General features: G+C 37.0%; 1 protein-coding gene across 20 annotated transcripts in view; it reads right to left on the reverse strand.

Moving 5' to 3' along the window:
• The window catches only part of CELF4 (CUGBP Elav-like family member 4), a 1,056,008-nt gene that overhangs the window by 852,092 nt on the left and 183,438 nt on the right, over positions 1–20,478 (reverse strand). For all 20 annotated transcript variants that reach the window (XR_012850895.1, XM_075840567.1, XM_075840583.1 and 17 more), the window contains exon 2: positions 12,002–12,084. Coding sequence is in view for 19 of the 20 variants with exons in the window: in XM_075840567.1 (XP_075696682.1) it covers positions 12,002–12,084 (83 nt within the window). In the remaining variant the exon portion in view is untranslated. The remainder of the gene's footprint in view (positions 1–12,001; positions 12,085–20,478) is intronic.

Here is a 20,478-nt window from a genome sequence, read left to right on the forward strand (position 1 = left end):
TGAACTTTGATGTATGTGTACTACCATTAGTTGCTAATGGATTATGACCTGCTAAATTAAAGGGAAATTCTTGGACCTCATTGAACCCTTGAACATTCCTGGACAAAGGATTTTCCATCCCTATTAGTTCTCATTGACCTTTTCGACCTCCATATTTATTGTTTTGTCCTTTAAATTACTTTCTCCTTTATCAATGAACAAGTCAATTAATATATCAAGGTTTCCTTTGGTAACCTTTGGTAAGATCCATTACCAAATATCTTTGCATCTGTACCACCAAAGTGGTTAAAAGGCAAAGGAAAATGTAGGTTTAATTTAGGTCAAAAAATTCTATGCTGAATTAATTTCATAATATATCTTTATACTTCTCTTCACATGGGCATTAACATAAATAATACAATTTTGGCTACCTGCAGACACCAATAGAGGGAGCTTACTGCAGACAGCTTAATTATCGAGCTCAATGGGAGCGGTATAAATCTGTATGTACTGTGCTCCCCCTAGTGGTGGCTGCAGGCATGTACCTCTATGACTAAGAAGGAGAACCTTGTTAGAAAAACAAATTTATACTCATTGCTGGAGTTACAAGTTAAGGTGGTAAACATGTTTTTGCAAACAAATGCTTCACAATGAAATGGATTATAAAAACAGGGAAGTCGGCTCCTTTATCAAAAGATAGAATAAGAAAGACGAGTGATCATGAGAAGAACATACAATCTTGATGTAAATCTTGTCCTGGAGAAGTATCAGACCCATGGCCCCAGCTCTATAGCGTTAACCACTGAGCCATCATGTCGCCCAAAAAATTTATATGAATAGAAAATGTATCAGTTTGTCTTTCTGATTTCCTACAACCTTAACCCCAGCACATCCCATGGGGAACATTGTAATTCAATGCAAGTGATAGAAATGAACTCCTGGCTGAGAGCTCTGGTGATGTCACGTTGGCTGTCTGCAGCTTCTTCTACATTTTCAAGAGGCAGACAGAAAGGGAGAAGCCATAATCACTGACATAGCTCAGAATAAACCCTCCATGATTTATGTTTAGGGAGCAGGATGATATTCATTAAGTAAGACCAAATGTGATTCTCCTCTTTGCTTTCATATTACAGTAGACACTACATGATAATTTATCATTGTGAGGTTTAAAATTGACATAGGCATTTCCTTTAAGACACAATGGTAAATGATTGAAGAAAGCCTATATCTTCAAGTAACAAATACAGATATTTATGTTTCTTACATAAACCTGGATAGTGCAATGTGGCACCCGCAGTCCTTATAGGACAGTCAATGATAAACATAGATAATAAGCCCTATATCTCCATACTACAGTGTTGTATTATGGACGTGGTCTTTCATAGAAGGAATAATTTAGGGGAGAATATCTCCATAATACGGCATCCAACGGTGCATATTTTTAAGTTGAAGGTCCTACGGTATAGACCTATTTTTGTTAAAGTTGAGGTCCTATACACTTGTATGAATGCTATATTATGTCTTCGAACAACTTGGAGCTTGTAAGGAGCTGTAATGCAGCCATGTGCATGAGCCCTTAAAGGGTTGGGTCTGTTCTATCAAAATTTTATCAAAATATTATAATCGGGCCTCATTATAGCAGTGGTGTCAGGAGGAATCGGGGAATGATGATTATGTGACTCCTGATCTTAAGACATGACCCAGTAATCCTTTCTGAGATACTGAAACTACTTCATTATGAGTTCCTTTTGTTGTTGCTCTGCTTCACGGCATCATAAAACAGGATTCTAATTGTCTTCTACCTTTAAAACAGATTTATTCTGTAAAACATAAAAATGTACAGTATACATGATAAACAGCCTTAAATAATAATGTTATGGGATATTTTCTTTAATTTTTTTTGTTTTCAACATTTTCTATGCTAAACAGGATATGTCAAAGATGTGTGATAAGGTGCTGGTCCCACCTCTGGGACCCTCACCTTTTGGGAGGCTAGGAGTCCTGTGACCCCTGTTTGTTGATTCACAGATGCATTGCTCTCCATAGACTGCAATAGAGAGGTGGCTGTGCTATTACGCATTTACAACTTATTCTGTGATGATGCCATCAATTTCTACTATGCTTACTATTAGGAAAGTTTTAAACTTTACGTGCACAATATGCATGTTTTATCTAAAAGATATATTAAACAAATTGTACAAAACCTGACCCATATGTTGGGCAAGGAAACAAGCACTTGTTTTTATTTCTTTGAGATGTATATTTAAAAAGCATTAAAATCAGTTTATTTTGTGAAATGTAGTATATATTTGATGTCATAACAAGTCATAAAGATGATTGCTTTTGAGTCTGTATTTGCCAAAATTTGTTATGGTATATTGATGATATATTTTAATGAAGTCATATGAAATGAAAGTCATTGGGTTATTAAAGCATCTAGAGGTATAGAAATTAATCAAAGAAACATTTGTTAACCTAAGAGCTCATGATCTTGCCTGTAATACTACGCCCATAGCCTGATATGAGTCCGTACTTTATCTCTGGGTGCCCCTATTTTATTTAAAGGAACACAAAGGATTCATACAGAATCTGTGACAAAAAAAAAACGGGGCCTCGTACCTATACATGTCGTATTATGGAGATATTCTTATAATGCTTCTAGACGAGCATATGGTACGGAGACAGCATAAAACTCCATTTGCTGCACAGTGAATGAACCCTACGTAAGATTAAAAATCTGTCTTATGATAATTATTTCTGAACACCATTGTAACATTGATAGTATGGCCAAATATATAGGAGAGACATATAGTAGGCATAGGAAAGGTATGGAAATCAATGGCCATTATGATATATTAGTATTTCGATCTCTACTAAAACCTGACCAATAAAACAGCAACGTTGTCATGACAGAGACTTGGACCCCAATGGTGAGAGCATATGATAAACACAGAGAAGACAACATCCATTGCAATTCTGACAGCTGTTGTGCCAAACAGTACAAGTATCTCAAGAATAAAATCGCCTGCAGGCGCAATGAATTGAAAAAAAAAGTAAATACTTTTTGATTTAAGAGAAAATTAAAAATGTAATAACTTTGCTTCAGGTGCTTTCAATAAAGCATTTTACTTCTTCTATGCCAAATGGGTCTATATACATCGACACTGTGAGGTATAGGAATCGCCTCTGGCTCTCAGAGATTCTTAATTTCATCCAGTCTTCACTAAAGCTTTTTTTTATAGGTTTAGAGTAAGGAAGCACTGAATATGTTTCAAGCACTCGATAAGCAAAGTATCTGGTACAGGGCAAGCAGTGGTATCTCTACCTATCTATCTATCTATCTATCTATCTATCTATCTATCTATCTATCTATCTATCTATCTATCTATCTATCTATCTATCTATCTATCTATCTATCTATCTATCTATCTATCTATCTGTCTATCTATCTATCTCATATCTATCTATCTCATATCTATCTATCTATCTATCTATCTATCTATCTATCTATCTATCTATCTATCTATCTATCTATCTATCTATCTATCTATCTATCTATCTATCTATCTATCTATCTATCTATCTATCTATCTCATATCTATCTATCTCATATCTATCTATCTATCTATCTATCTATCTATCTATCTATCTATCTATCTATCTATCTATCTATCTATCTATCTATCTATCTATCTATCTATCTATCTATCTATCTCATATCTATCTATCTATCTATCTATCTATCTATCTATCTATCTATCTATCTATCTATCTATCTATCTATCTATCTATCTATCTATCTATCTATCTATCTATCTACACTTATGGAGTTCACATAGCCTGCAATATAGTAACAATAAGGTACATTTAATATCCAGATGTAGCAGAGTTTCATTTGTCATTTAACAGTTTATTTTCTGCCTAGATAACCCAATCAGGAAAGTATAAGGTCTACCTCAGTATTTAATGTAAAGTCACAGACAAGGCAATGCCAAATGACAAACTCAAATCCAGTTTTGCTACATCCGTATAGATGTATTGACCTCTGCTGTATAATGGATGTGTTTCCATTTGTCTAATTTTTGCTAGAATCAGATGTGTATAAACCTGTTCCAAATTTTTTTAAAAATATTTTTCATATCTTCAGCTATTAACCTTATGGGCCTTTGTCAATTTGTACAGTAAAGACTTATCTGCTCCACCTCCTGAGCATTCAGCCCTCCCCTGCCTGGCTGAAATAAATGATTTCACAACAGCCACAAAGCAAGTATGCTAATTCTACTGGCTGACAATGATGGTCCCTTAGTTAGAGTATTTACTTGCATTCAATTTAATAATGAATAATAGGAAGAAATATGTTCCATATTAAGGTTTAGCCATTTAACTTTGTCAAGTGAAGCTAATGTGATCAGTGCGACCAGACAGCTGACGTATCCCACTGATAATAACATAAGGTCCAGAAACCATTTACCTGCAGCAAATTTGCATAAAATCAGTCAACTTGAAGCAACTCGACAGATGAAGCAGACTTAGGGGGACATTGTTATACGATCACAGTCAATTACCTAGTCACCTCTCCTTATATTATAACATACACAAGATGAAGATGCATCACAACATAAAAGTACATGAAGGATCAGCACGCACGCACGTTAATGGGACAATGTAATCTCATTAAATGTCTGACATGTCATAGAGACATATTTAAAGTGTATGTCCATGACTGTCTTGGTGCTGAGACCCCCCATTGATCAAAGGGGCTTCACCTCTCTGCTCAGTGCGGTGCCCCTTCAGCATCTGTCATCACTTTTGATTTAAAAGTTATGAATAGCTAAAAATGACCTAAAAAAACAATTATCGTCTATCTTCCGCCAACTGGAGGTAGAAAAGGCCAACATGACCTGAAGATAGATCATGCTCCATAGAGGTGCCCCATTGTTTTAGCAATGTTTCAGTGCTCAGATATTTCGTCACTATGACATATCAGAAGTTTAAGGAACTTACTGAGCCTTAAACACGTCCCAAGCAGTGTTCCCTTTAAGCTGTATACTCTGCAATGAAAGGAGTTAAAAATAACACTCTAATGAGCGCAATGTACTAATTTGCATGGTATGAAATTTCTAACTCTATGGGTCTATTCACACAGTTCGGTTTATGGCCAAAATTACTGCAGTCGTGTGGTTATGTCGCGATTTTCATGTAATCATAGCAATAAACCAAGATTTGACCCTATCATTTCTAGAGATTAGAGAGAGCAGTCTCGACCTTGATGTGTGGGGCATTCAAAAATCTAGACCTATACCAGCTATACGCCAGCTCAAGTGTTTTGTCCATTCCATCTAAAATTGGCTCATAATGAAACCGGGCTTTAAAGATTTAACCATGTGCTTTAGCTAATCCTATCAGAAAAGTGTATAAGCTGCAGGAGGGTGAGCGAGCCGGAGCACGCTGCTGACAAAGGAATAGCTTTTTTGTTGTTGTGTATAGTTTCCAAGCAGTAGAGGCAGGTGAGGTAAGCCTATTTTCCTGTAATGGTTTTATTTATAACCATCAGCTCTTACGTTGTGCGCTCTTCAAAACCACCTTGTGTGAATAATTGTGATCGCTTCTACATCAAACCTTTCCCTTGATGTTCCACCTTCTAGACTACATGTGATTCCCGAGAAATGAAACTGGGTCTGCCACGCTGCTTTGAAATAGAATTTATTATTATTACTAATGTTTTATTTTTTTTCTCAAAGGATCTCCAGAATTCCAACAGGTGAACGCAATTAAATACTATTCATCTAGGAAACTCTGCGCTCTGAAATTTACCAGGAAGTTTTACGGGATTTTTTTTTTTTACGTTTGACAATCGTGTGATTTATTGCTTGGCTATATTTTATCATTATGCTGAATTACGGCTGGGTGAATGAGTGGGCAAGTAGGGCAGTGGGCTTCCAACTAGGCAATTTGTAATACTGTAGCAGAGCTGAGCTTCTCATTTGGCAATATGTTATCTGTGGTGTTACATAGTACTATTATATTATAGTACTTATTAAAGAGTCCTATGTTATGATTGCTAAGTAATTAAAAGAGACAGATTTAGATTTGCTACATCTGTAAGTCATAAGTTTAAGACTTTGGCTCAGACATATGGATTAGATAGCTGTTGGCCAAACACTTGTTCAGCTGACAGCTTGCCTATAAACAGTCATTCTTATTTTAATGAGTAGAGTGGAAGACATCTCTTTCTCCTCCAGACTTCTCTAGACTACCGGGAACTTCTCTATATATATTAGATAATTGTCCAACTTTATAGCGTAACTAAACTTTCATAAAACTTTTGACATGTCAGAAGTTTTGATCAGTGGGGGTCAGAGTGCTGAGACCCCTAGCGATCGCTAAAAGGAAGCGACTGAAGCGCTCAGGTGAGCGCTGTGCCACTTAGTTTCTGATTGGCTTTTCTCGACTCTCCTTGGAAAGCCGAGCAAGTGATGTACAGGCTCTATAGAAAGTCTATGTCTCTGTACACTGCTCGTAAACTAGTTGGTACAAGACTTACTAGAGCGCTTCTGCCGCTTTGTTTTAGCGATCGGTGGGGTTTTCAGCGCTTGGACCCCAACTGATAAAAAACGTTTGACATGTCATATGACTTGTGAAAGTTTTATGAAAGTTTAATTATGCTTTAAAGAGGCTCTGTCACCAGATTATCAAATCCCTATCTCCTATTGCATGTGATTGGCGCTGCAATGTAGATAACAGTAACGTTTTGTTTTTTTTTTTAAAAACGATAATTTTTGGCTTAGTTATGAGCAATTTTATATTTATTCAAATGAGCCTTTCTAATGAACAACTGGGCGTGTTTTCTCTTATTTCCAACTGGGCGTGTTTTGTGTTTTTAGCAACTGGGCGTGTTTACTTCTTTCACTGCACAATCACACTGTGCTGTGGATCATGCTGGGCTGGAACAATGAGAAGTGTAGGACACTGATTGGTCACTGATTGGTCAGTGTCATACACTCCTCTGTACAACACCCAGTTGGTAAAAAGTAAAAACACGCCCAGTTGTATATTAAGAAACTAATTAGCATAAATCTAAACTAGCTCATAACTTGCTCAAAAATGATCGTTTTTCAAAATAAAAACCACTGCTGTTATCTACATTACAGCGCAGATCAGATTATGTAAGAGATAGGGCACTTATAATCGGGCGACAGAGCCTCTTTAAAGGGATTATGTGAGCTAAGAAAAAATGGTTGCTTTATTTCCAAAAAAAAGTGAATCTTGTCCATGCACTGTGTTTGGTATTGCAGCTCAGCACCATTCATTTAAACGGGACTGAGCTGCAGTACCAGACACAGCCCATGGATAAAAGTGGGGCTGCTTCTGAAAAAAATAGACCTTTTATTTTTTTTAAATAATTTGTACATCCCTTTCATGTACTGTGAGTGGCAAGCTTTACGTTATAGTTAGCTACTTAGAGGCTTTCCTCAACATCTATTCTTAGTGACAGGCACTGTTGCTGTAGGGAAGCACTGATTGGTGGAAAACTTGTTCAATCGGACCTTTCCTTCTTCGACAGTTAAAGTGCTTTACCAATGAATGAGATAGCGTTAATTAATATGAAAGATAAAATAGTACTTCCGAGTTAGAGAAGTGTGGATCGATTCTACTTGAATCGACTTGGGTCCGAATTTCCCAAAAGCTTTGGACCCAGCAAAATCCAAACTTTTGGAGTTTGCAACACGTGGATTGCAGCAAAATAGTGGCCGCCAGGGAGTGCCTGCCAACATTTAACAGATTAGAGGAAGGATCACATGACCTTGGGTCAAGACACCCCCTAATTCTTTTCAGGCAGCCTTCCCAAAATGCACTGCAGTTATCCCTTCTCCTGGCACAGTCAATCATGAGTATAGGTGGATGACATTACTAATCTTGTCTTGACGTTAAAAAGCTTGAATGGGGTTGGATACAGTCCTAGAAGACATCAGAAAGTCAGACACAAGTTTTCAGGACGATCGGGGCACTTGCAATTCAAAACAAATCTATTGGGTTCAAATAGAATTGGACAGCCGATTCAATCGAATCAGACCTGAAATAAATTTTGGGAAATTCACTTATCTCTATTCAGGGTATGGAAATGGCTCAGCAGCAAGGTTATTATTGCTGTCTGGGGAGCAAAACGTAATTTTCTATATCTAATCATATACATGCTGTCCATTGTGTAATATTGGTCGCAATCAAATTCTCAAGAAAATTTAGACTATGTATGATTTTAAGGGCTCATTCAGGTGAGCATGTATCTCGTCCGTGTGACGGCCGTTAAAACAACGGTAATCACACGGACTCATGTATTTCAATGGAGCCGTTCACATGACCGTTGTTTCAACGGAGTGTGTGAAGGGTCCGTGAAAAAATACGACATGTCCTATTTTCATGCGTTTTCACGCATCCCTCCATAGACTCTAGTCTATGGGGAATGCGTGATAACGCGTCCCGCACGGGTGCCCCTTGGATGTGAAAAACTGCAGTTTTTTAAAATCTGAGGTTGGCCATTTTCGTGTGATTGTAGACTAAGGCTTTGTAAACATTTTAAAGAAACACTCCAGGAAATACTGATACACTGTGTTATGCCTAGAACAGACCCTGAGGGGGCGGAGCATTACACAGAGACTGAAAATACATCAAAGATAAAAGTCATGCCCCACCCCTGCAGATCCTGTACTAGGCATAACATAGTGTATCAATTTTCCTGGAATATTCCTTTAAGGCTACTATATGAATTTTAAGGCTATGCGATTTCCCACACAACCAGATGACACCACTAAGTAACTATATTCCTGATTCCTTAGCACTAGTACCAAAACCAAGTAATGTAACAGGCTGCAATTGTGGGGGGTGCTAACTCACTTTAAAATTACTGTTGTTTTGTAAGGGACACTACAGATTTTACTGTCCTATTGGGACCATTACCTACCTATAATAAATAAGCTGAGCAATTTCTTTTTACCAGTAGTGAAGGGAGACATTGTGAGCGCTGGGTGGTGTTGAATGCCCCCAATACCTAGATACACTCATTGATATGGATGCAGAGCATTATGAAAAGTCATATACAGCTGTATAGAGATATGAGTTGACAACTAGGTCACTCTGACTGCAGTGAATGTTTGGATGAGCTGGATGATGTCTCTATCTAATTGATTCCCTTGGTAATACAATGCCCCATGGAGAGCTTGGTCTCCAAAGAAGCTTTGGTACATTCATATTGCTCAAAGCGCACTTATATTCAGTAATGTACCAGTCATAATTTGTTAAATAAACCACAAGCTTCAGAAAGTCATTACATTTTTCAAAATGTAGGTCACAAAAATAATTTATGAACATATGTCATACATGTTCTGTAAGTCACCAGTCGGTATATGAGTCAACAAATATTGTACCAAAGGACAATGGCATAAATTTGTAAAAAGATATAAAAGTATTCTTAAAAAAATACACTGCTGACAACAGCCCCAATGTAATTTGCAGAATAAGAAGAAACTTGTCGTACACAATGAGGTCTAACTTCAAGTCAATGTCCACACTTTAAAGTAAATTTTAAGGTCTAGAAATCTCTAATAATTATTTTCTTAATATATCTTTATAGCGTTTAGTACTGAAATTCTTTCTGCCTGAAGCCACCACTAGGGGGGGCTTACAGTAGGTGCTTACTGAATACATATTACATACAATTGATAAGTATGTAATAAGCAACTAAGCTCCCCCACTGCTGGGCTTAGGCAGACAGTATTGCATCTATTCCTATGGATGTCTATGCACAGGATCTATATATATATATATATATATATATATATATATATATTTATATATATATATACATAATCAAATTAATCAGAATAGAATCTTGGATATATTTAGAATAAGAAAACAAGATGGATTGGACATTAATATTTTTTTCTGCCCCTGTATGATTTAAGGGACCATTTTCATAGAATATGATTATGTACTGTACATCCCATTTTCCAAGAGTCACTATCATCACTTTACAGGAAACTCTGATCTGTTAGTGGTCATATACCATGAGCCCCACATTTAGTTCCCCTTGTTGGCTGAAATGTCTTTAAAGTATTCCACAATTGCTAATAATAACGTGTTACATCACTGATAACAGAACTCCATTCTCAAATGAAGTTTTACAAAACATGATACCTATTATAGTCTCCGAAGCAAACTCATACAAACACATAGTGAGTATAGCCATTAAAGGTGGATGTCCATCAAGTTCTAGGAGCAATGTTCTGAACTGATTCATTTCAGAATATGTCTTTTGGGGTTTGCAGCTCCATTTTTGTTATACAGAACTCCAAATCCACTGTATAAACAAAGTTAATATATACAATTTTGGCTGCTTGCAGCCACTACTAGGGGGAGCTTAGGAGCTTACTATATGCTATTCTATTATTGTGTTGAAATGGAGTTGCATGCAGTAAGCTCCTAAGCTCCCCCTAGTGGTGGCTACAAGCAGACAAAATGTTATAATTTCATTCTGTTAAAATGCAGTAGATTTGGAGCTTTGTATAAAAAAAACAACAACGAAGCTCTGACTGATATCAAGACTTATTAAGAAATTAATATTAATTGTCACTGATTTTGGACCTATTTTGATAAAAATAAAATTGTGTCTAATGGTGGATTTTCACTTTAAACTACTGACTTCACAGTGAAACAGTATGCTGCCCTTTTTATACCCCTTAGCCCCTTATTATAATAGACACCAGTTTAGTAGCTGCATCTATTTTAAGTTCTTCACAGGTCTGAATAGACATTTAATATTTTTTCAGTATCCAAGCAAAAATTCAGAATACGTCAACCATCATAAAACATCATAAAATAACATATACTGGAGAATTAAAACAATAGAATTGACAAGTAATTTTTGTTGAAGCATTGATAACACATCAATATTGTTTAAGGCGAATATAGTGACAAGTAATAATGGAAATACATAAATAACTACATGACAATGAACTTTTTATAGACTCAATCATAGTCATAGTCTATTCCGTCTATAGTACTATTTTTTTTCTTCATTTGTCATTGCTACAATCATCAACTCGAACCACCATAATGATAGAATTTAACATACTTTTAGGATGATGGAGCCTGATCTTGAGTAGAACCCCATGATAATTCCTGGCTAACTTCTATTTAGACAAATTATTATATGTTTCTTATGACAGATTAATAGAGTGGCATCTTCTCTCGACTCAACGAATATGATATTCCTTCATTCATTGGATCTTTCATGTTTCTACATTCTGGTCCAGTTATTCCAGATGAATCCTTCACCTGAACTGTTTATGATATTTCATCTGTTTTAGTTTTTAATGTGACACAACCAAATTCTGATTTGGTTGTTGACCAATTAAGGTTTTTGTTCACCTTGAGACATTCCAGATATGTCCTCAGTACATTGGTCAGTTTGCATCAAGCTACAGGTGTGTCCTCCCTTACCTGGCTAGAAATTTAGTTAAGGACTCCAATTATGCAAATATAGCATAAACAACTCCCAAGAGAGTATCGTGAAATCAGTTTTATTTTTTTCACAGCTGGACATCTCGCGCCACTCATCTCGGGATATGTCGAGCCAAGAGGAGAGGTAAGGAAGGACACATCTGTAGGTGGTTGAGAGGCCCAAAGGTTATCAAAATAAGGATTTGGATGAAAAGTAATGGAGTATGTCTAGATGGCCAAACCAATTAGTAAAAGTGATCAATTGCTGGATTTGGTCTCAAAAGACTTCTCAAAAGTTTCTTGTTAAATAAAAATGAGCCTAGTGAGAAACTGCAGTATCCTAATTCTCAACATTATCTCTTCTAAAACCAACATTTTCATCCATGTTAGATACCAGATAAACACCTTTATATTTGTATATTTATTCGCAACCCTTAATGAATCAAATATTTATCAACTCATTTTGTTGCCAGCAACACATCAGGTCAAACAACTGCTGTATAAGTAAGAGCGTAGACTGACTTACCCCGGGCAAGGTCTTCTGTTCATGTAGAGCACTCTGAGCTTTCAAGGCAGATTCTCTTTCACAGTATGTAAGAAAGGCGCAGCCTGAAAAGAGTAAATACACTATATTAGTAGACGATCTATGGAGGAATCTATGATCAGAAAATGACTAAATCAAGGGTTTATGTTAAACATATTTTTTATCCAATGTTGATGCCATTTTTTCTTGTTTTATTTTTCCATGTCACTGTCGATATGAAAAAAATCTGAAGTAATCTGTCAAATTTTCATACTGATCACTGAGCTCTCACAATAGGCTGTGAATTTATTTTGTAACTTTTCAGCTTGTGCTGTGTACCCTGTGGGAAGGGTCAGCAGTTATCTCATTATCATTAGAAGGGTAGGTTTACAATAAGAGGTAACACTTCTATTATAAAACTGGAGGCCGACGACAAAGGATCCACCATTAACAATGGGTAAAGGGAAAATCTCAGCTACTCCTCCCTCCTCCCCCTTCCTGCACAGTTACCTCTGGACATGTCACAAAGCATGCTCACTACTTTGCCGTAGAAGTCAATAGGTTGTTTTATTATTTCGTTTTATGTCCAGGTGCCTGCTGTAAAGCAAATCTCTACGACTGATCACCCCGATAACCATGTAAATGGGAGTCATTTTCCAATCAAGAAGATTAGGTGTAGCAGGAGATGTCTTGTGACATTGAGGCACCCTCTCTCCGGTTAAGAGATGAGGGGGTAGAAAGAGGAGCACAATGAAGGCTCCTCCTCCTCAATCATATGAGATTATTCATCTTTATTTTTTTATGTATTTGTGGGGCCCCTGACTTACTGATTAAAATTGTAACCACTAGACTTTCACTTATATAACATTAAACAGATGTCCTAATATAACGATACCCTATGCTGGTGTTATGTTCCCTTTAGCAGAAACATCAGTCCAAATGCTGACATCCATTATTTGATGGTCTAAAACATTGATATTCTGTTAGTCTTCAGTAGAAATGTATTTGTACAATATGAAAACGTTGCTCACAACTAAATTATCTCAATTTACTGTACAGCAAATTAAAGTTATACGGTAAAAAAACCAAAACAATATCTTAAATAATTAAAGAAAGAATAAGATAACTACCAGAGCTTTCTCCCTCACTGAAACATGTTATAAAAATGTTATTAACACAATATAACAAGATGGAACACATGCAAGTATCGCAACCATGATCCGCATTCACAATCTCTTAAATAAGTGTATAAATAAAGAGTAATTGTCTTCTCTCCGCAATATCTGGCGCTTCCACACAGTTCCACCAGGCACCCTGATGGAGATTATTTCATTATGTTTCAGTGGTATAAATATTGTTGCTTAATGGTGTATACAAGGAGATACATCAAATCTGTAATTAAACTATATTGCCAGCAGAGAAGCATTAGAATACTTTCCTCAAACTATTCCTTGTGCTATACAGACTTGTAACTTTAGGGAACCATTTAAATATTAACATGGACTAAAACTCTAGTAAAGTCGTTTTAATGGGCAGGAACTTGTAACATTTGTGAAAGTAAAATGTAATGGCCATAGTATTTAGTAGAAATAAACTAATCAAAAGCCTGAAACCCGCTTCAGGAACTTAAAACCAAAGAACGTTGAACACTCGAGAAGGTAGGACCGATTCTCCTAGGTTGCAAATCTCAGCAATTTTAAGTTTTTCACATTTTCACATAGAATAGAGGTGTTGTCAAGGTTTAGAATAAAAGGTCTGTTTTTTTGTTTTGTTTTTCTTTAGAAATAACATGACTTTGGACATGAATGTGAATAAAATGCAGTACTGGACACAACCTATAAACAGAGAGTGGCGCTGTTTCTGGAAAATAAAGCAAACCTTTTTTTTCTAATCCTGGACAAGAAAGTTTTGCTCATCTCTACTTAACATCATGCATCATAATAATAATTCAAGATGTTATCCACTTTGGACAATCACTTTTAGTTAGAAAGATCCCCCAAAGATAAAGTGATCACAGGGGGTCCTGATGATAAGACCTAAAGTGTGATCAGCTGTAATCTGTATGGGGAACTAGCAGCGGGGCTTCAGTTCTCTTGTAGTACCACCATAGTGGAAATAAAGTCTCACACAATTCTCATTTAAATCAATGGGCTGTCCTGGTAATGTATAGATGGGACAGCCATCCAGAGATGAAGACACACTCTTAGTATAAAGTATTTACTCTGCCTAATGAACGGGGGGGGGGGGGTTGCCTTTATCAACTCAAAATTCCCCATTAAGGATAGATGATAGATAGATAGATAGATAGATAGATAGGCAGGCAGACAGACAGACAGACAGACAGACAGACAGATAGATAGATAGATAGATAGATAGATAGATAGATAGATGATAGATAGATAGATAGATAGATAGATAGATAGATAGATAGATAGATAGATAGATAGATATGCCAAACGCTTTATGAGCATAAGGTCTAACGCAGATACTTGTAGCTATTATACTTGACTATAGATGGGAGATGAGTGAACCTGAAATTATAATGGCAGAACATTTTCAAAAATTACTGCACATTTTTAAAGGACCGGAATGATCTTTCAGCTAGGACAACTCAGTAGAACAACATAGAATTCTTAAAAAATTCCAGCATTTTTTAAAATTGTAAATAATATCATGTTTTATTATTAACAACAGCGGACTACTATGTAAGAGTAATGATATATTATTGTGGTTCTAGGGTGGGGTATAGTATTGGATTTTTGCGTATAGTCATGACGGATTGTCTAATTTCCTTGCTCTCACCAGGTGCGACAGTGGCAGGCTAAACTCGATTAACCTGTTTAAACTGCAGAGAGTGTGACTCTTTGTAAAGTGCCCCACTGGGTGATGAATCGATGAAGGATGTTATAGATAGAAACAATGTAGTCTCTTGTTTCTTAAATACATTGAAATTGAACTTCCTTAAGAACACTAATGGGATCAAAAGCAAATATACTGGATAGATATCTAGAAGCTATTTATTGTGAGGGTTACAAGCCCTCAAATTGGGTGACCATTTAATTAACTTTAGCAAATGTTTTAAGTAAACCTGTTGTCATTGCTTAATATTACACTCATGTTCCCCTTATATAATTCCAATGATTTTAAGGCTAAAATCCATAGAGTAGGAATATAAAAACATAATTATTTGTAAAAATTTTGTGATATCATGTTTTTGAAATTATATATATATATATATATATATAATAATTCTGTATCTTAACCTTTCCTATGCTAGGTGGAGTTTCATAGGTCACTTAACCATGGTCCCCTGTTATCAGACCAGAAAATTTTAATAATTAGAGATGAGCAAATTTCCAAAATTTTGTTTCGGGTCCGATTAGGTTGAGTTGGCTGTCCGATACTATTTGGTCTGAATAAATTTGACCGGAATCGAAAGTGCGCCGATTACCCTGAAAACTCGTGTCTGAATCTTTGGTGTCTTCTAGCACAGTATCCAAGTTATTTCAAGCTTTTTAACGCTAAGCCAGCATGTAATGTGAAAGTGACAATCACATATATGTCGAGGGATGAATAACTGCACTGCATTTTGGGAAGGCTTCCTGCAAGGAATTATGGGAAAGCCCTTCTGAGGCCATGTGATTTTTGTTCTAGTCTGTAAAATGACAGCCGACAGCAAAAGACCCCAAAAGTTTTAGAATTTGCATGGAAAATTCGGACTAAATTAGATTAGTTAAGAAGCGATTCGCTTATCTCTAGTAATAATAATTGGTGATGTGATTTGACAGATTGTTAAGGAGATAACAGCTACAAGGTGCAAACCATACTGTAACATTAAATAAAGAGAGAACAAACCATTAAAGCGTGGATCACATAGAAATACATTAGTTATAATTGAAAATTTAAGGGCAAATAGATGTCTACAGGGTTCTAACAAGAATCTATGGAACAATATATCACACTCCTGGAAAAACAATCTTTAAAGTGATTTGGATTATTACAAGGTAAAAGATCAATTGCTTATTATTTCAATATTGTGTTACTTGGTTGTTATTATTATCTCTTATTGTTGTCCAGTATTTGGGCTTTGTCTCATTCAAAATTGCTATCCCTGTCATTAAACCTCATTTGCACCTTATGCACCTCAGTATGGTAATTTCTAATCTAGGATGAAAAAATAGTGATCTGATCTGTTGAGTAGCTTAACCCACTTGCAAGCTGTACACTCCATATGGGACTATAAGGCTATGTTCACACGGGGTATTTTGCCGAGTTTTTTTACGCGGAAACCGCGTCACAAAACTCGGCAAAAACGGCCCAAATTTCAAATTGATTTCAATGGGAGGCGTCGGCGTCTTTTTCCCGCGAGCAGTAAAACTGCCTCGCGGGAAAAAGAAGCGACATGCCCTATCTTCGGGCGCTTCCGCCTCTGACCTCCCATTGACTTCAATGGGAGGCAGAGAAAGTGTATTTCGCGCTGTTTTATGCCCGTGGCGCTCAATGGCCGCGGGCGAAAAACGGCGCGAAAAACTCCGCGAAAATCGGCGTGCAGGGAGAGGAATATCTGCCTCAAACTTCCAAACGGAATTTTGAGGCAGATATTCCTCCTGCAAAATACCCCATGTGAACATAGCCTAAGGGTCCCCTTACACGTCCCAACATGGGTCGTGTAAACAAGTGTTGATCAATGAGACAGCTCGTTGATCGGCACTCGTTTGCTCCTTTAACAAGGAGCAATGCATGGGGACAAGCGATCATTACTGCGATCGCTCATCTCCATACATTCCTATTATGTCGGCAGCATGTTTCCCTGTTTACACAGGAAGATGTGCTGCCGACAACGATAATATTTTATGTTGCATGAACGATACGATAAGCCGATGAACGAGCATTTGCTCGTTCATCGGCTGATCGCTGCCCTGTTTAAACAGGGCAATGATTGGTAGCGAGCATTCATATGAACGCTCGTTGCCCGATAATTGGCCCGTGTACAAGGGCATGAAGAGACAGCGCTTGAGTGGGATGAGGTGAGTACATGACACCACCCAGTGTAAATGATTGGACCCAATAGTGGACCCTTGCGTAAATCTGTCTGAACTATTTCCTAACAAATTGATCAACCTTACTCTTGTCCAAGTGATCCAAAAATACATCTATATGGTCAATGCATTTTATGTAATAAGCAAATCAGAAATTAAAACAAGCTGGAATTATTGCTTTCTTGAGGAAAAGTTTTCACTTATAAGTGTGGGTTTACATCTATATTAGAAACTGTACACAACTGAACAATCTTGCAGTTTCAAAATTATGAGGTTAAATAAATAAATCATGATATCACCAGAGTAAATCACAATTGAAATTTCAACGCTCCGCAGCCGCATTAAACAATATTAAAAACCAGCTCAACTCCAGCTCTGGACCCTTCTCTCCTCATAAAGCATTTTATTTTAATATTTTAATATCTTACCCACTCGACCACTTAATACATTTAATTGGATTAACACAATATTTTATTTGATGTGCGATTTACATCAACTCCCTATGAATTTTATTAGGAATAATTAATACTTTTAAATTTGTTCTTTTTGCGATGCTTCTTCTTGAATGAGCAAGAAAATATTTTCGATGAGCCCCACCGAGTAAAGATCTGTTGAGGCACAGATGGAGAAGTGTTTATTGCATTGGACTTTCATGAATACAGTATGTACAAAATCTGTTTTGTCTAGTTCTACCGGATAACTCATTGAAAGTCAGTTCTAATTAGTTGAACAAGATATATTAAGTATATCTTATTTCCTCTATGAATTAATATTTCTATAAATTAGGTATATGCACCATTATCATGGGGGAAAAAATGGAGTGGTTCAGATTGCACTGTTATCGACTGATTTCTGTGTTGCTTCTTTTAATTTCAGGACCTGTTTTTTCTGACTTTCTGCTTGGGGTGCTGCAGGTTCAGGGCTATGTGGGCATTCCTTATGAAGCAGCCCTCTCTCTCTCCCTTCTTTTAATGCTCTAACCTGTGTGTTTGTGTCTTATCTTCCTTCATCTCTCACACTGACAAGCTAGATTTTCTGCAAGAAAAATGTTTTGCACTTTGAAGTCGCCTCATGTACATGCACTGTTCAACCATAATATTAAAACCACCTGCCTAATCATGTGTAGGTCCCTATCATGACACCAAAACAGCTCTGACCCATCGAGGCATGAACGTCACAATATTTCTGATGGTGTCCTGTGGTATCTGGCACTAAAATGTTAGCAACAACAGATCCTTCATGTCCTGTAAGATGTGAGGTGCGGCCTCCATAGATCGAATTCGATTTCCATCACATCCCACAGATGCTCGATTGGCTTGAGATCTGGGGAATTTGGAGACCAAGTCAACACCTTGAAGTTTTTGTCATGTTCCTCAACCCATTCCTGAACAATTTTTGCAGTGTGGCAGGGCACATTTTCCTGCTGAAAGAGGGCGCTGCCATTAGGGAATACCATTGCCATGAGGAGGTGTACTTGGTCTGCAGCTACATATAGGTGATGTGTGTCAAAGAACCATCCCAAGGTTTTCCAGCAGAACATTGCCCATTGCCGGCTTCCCATAATTCATCCTGGTGCCATCTCTTTCCTAGGTAAGCGACCCGTATTTTCCTTGTTGTTTAAGGGTAGTTTATTATACTTTTATGACATATTCATTAGACAGACCATTAAAAGGTGATTGATAGGGGGTCCCACTAGTGCCCCCTAATTCCCATGATCAGTAGGGACTCAATTATATACAATCAAGAATATAGATTAAAGTCTAACAGTGGTTTAAATCTAAGCAAAATTAGACTTTATGGAACACTTGCCCCTTTTTCTCTGGTGCAAACTTTTTATGGACCCAATGTAATAAGAGGACTATGCAAAAACATACTATACTTTCACAAAGAATACAGTAACTATACTGCTACTGTCTGAAGCAACTTTTTTTTTCTTCAAAGGCTACTAAGAGGGTGTAACTGTGGAAATCACTTGCAACAAAAGCGTCCAGCTGACAAATCAAAGAGAGAAGCAGAGTTACATTTAATTTCAGTGCTAAATCAGGTCCTGAGAGCTCTCCGAGGAACAACAGAAAGCGCTCAGTAGCAGAACCATGACTGGTTGATGCAGTTCTAATTAGACAGATCATGCAGCATTGTTAGAGTGATAAACTAGATGGTGTAAAGCTCCTATAACAGCAGCCATATATTATCACTTAGTGTGATGGCTCCAGTGACAAGGTTGTGCTATAGATTTCCTGGAACGCCAGCTAGATCTGGGCTGTGATTTAGGCCCGAGAGATGGTGCAGCACGCCACGCAGATGAGACAAACTCTTTTGTCATGCATGGTGAGTGAGGTAAAAGAGATAAAAAAGCAAGCAGTACTAATGACCGTAATTGTAATAAAATGCAAGATTTATTTACACGTAACCCAATGTCTGGAAGACTATCCTCAACCTCTTCTGTAAATCTTTACATTGAACGAGCTGGGATACGATTCAGACCAGACATGTAGGAACAGCTTTATCAAGTTAGAGAATGGCATAAGGGGGTCCTAAAATGATAAATGATAAAATTGCAATGTTTTTGAGATTGATAAAACATCTTAGATATGGTTGAGACCTTTTTATGTGCAACTGTGCTACATAAAGACAGAATAGTAGAGCACATACACCATAAGTCAGAGCTCCTATACACATTTTGAAGCATAGTGAATATTGCTAAAGTAGAACTTGTCTTTATAAAATTACTAATATTTATACTTGATAGCAAATGATAAGTTGAAGTTTCCACCAATTTCTCTGGTTTCCTAGTATTCTGTAATTCACCTATTACATTTCCACTCGTGATTTTTATTGGTTGTCATGAATGGCGGAATGAGTTGGAGCATTTTTATCTATATGCTTTAAGGAGTCGACAATGCTTTCCAATGATCTCCCTTTGACACCACACCATCACCCCTCACAAAAAGCATGAAGAGCATGAAGATCCACACAGATTGTCTTCTAGGCCACCTCCAACCTCATTATGGCTTTTAGTTATTTTCTGAAATATGTTCTTCAAAGGAAAAACCATCAAGATAAAACTATAAAACTATTTAGTTTCTCATTTAATGTGGTTATTTAATGTGGTTTCCCAACTGGAAACCCGTGTCCATATGACCTGTTAGGGCATGAGAGGTTTATAAGGGTCAGGGCTGAAAGCCACTACAAAGAGCAGCTTGAACACTGCCAGACTGTTAGCGACTAGAGTTGCCCTTCATTTGAGTGGACACTATGTAAAAATAGGTTATGCTTTTGAATACTTCAGAGAAATATCACAAATGACAAGCCTGAAGACCCAAACACCCAAATAAGCTAGAAACAACATTAATTAGCTATTTAGAAGTTAGGACCAACTCAACAGTTAGTCAATGGATTATATTTTATCAAACTCATGTGTAAAGTTTTCTGTTGTCCATT

Source organism: Rhinoderma darwinii, chromosome 1 (assembly GCF_050947455.1).
Source record: "Rhinoderma darwinii isolate aRhiDar2 chromosome 1, aRhiDar2.hap1, whole genome shotgun sequence".
Classification (NCBI taxonomy): Eukaryota; Metazoa; Chordata; class Amphibia; order Anura; family Rhinodermatidae; genus Rhinoderma; species Rhinoderma darwinii.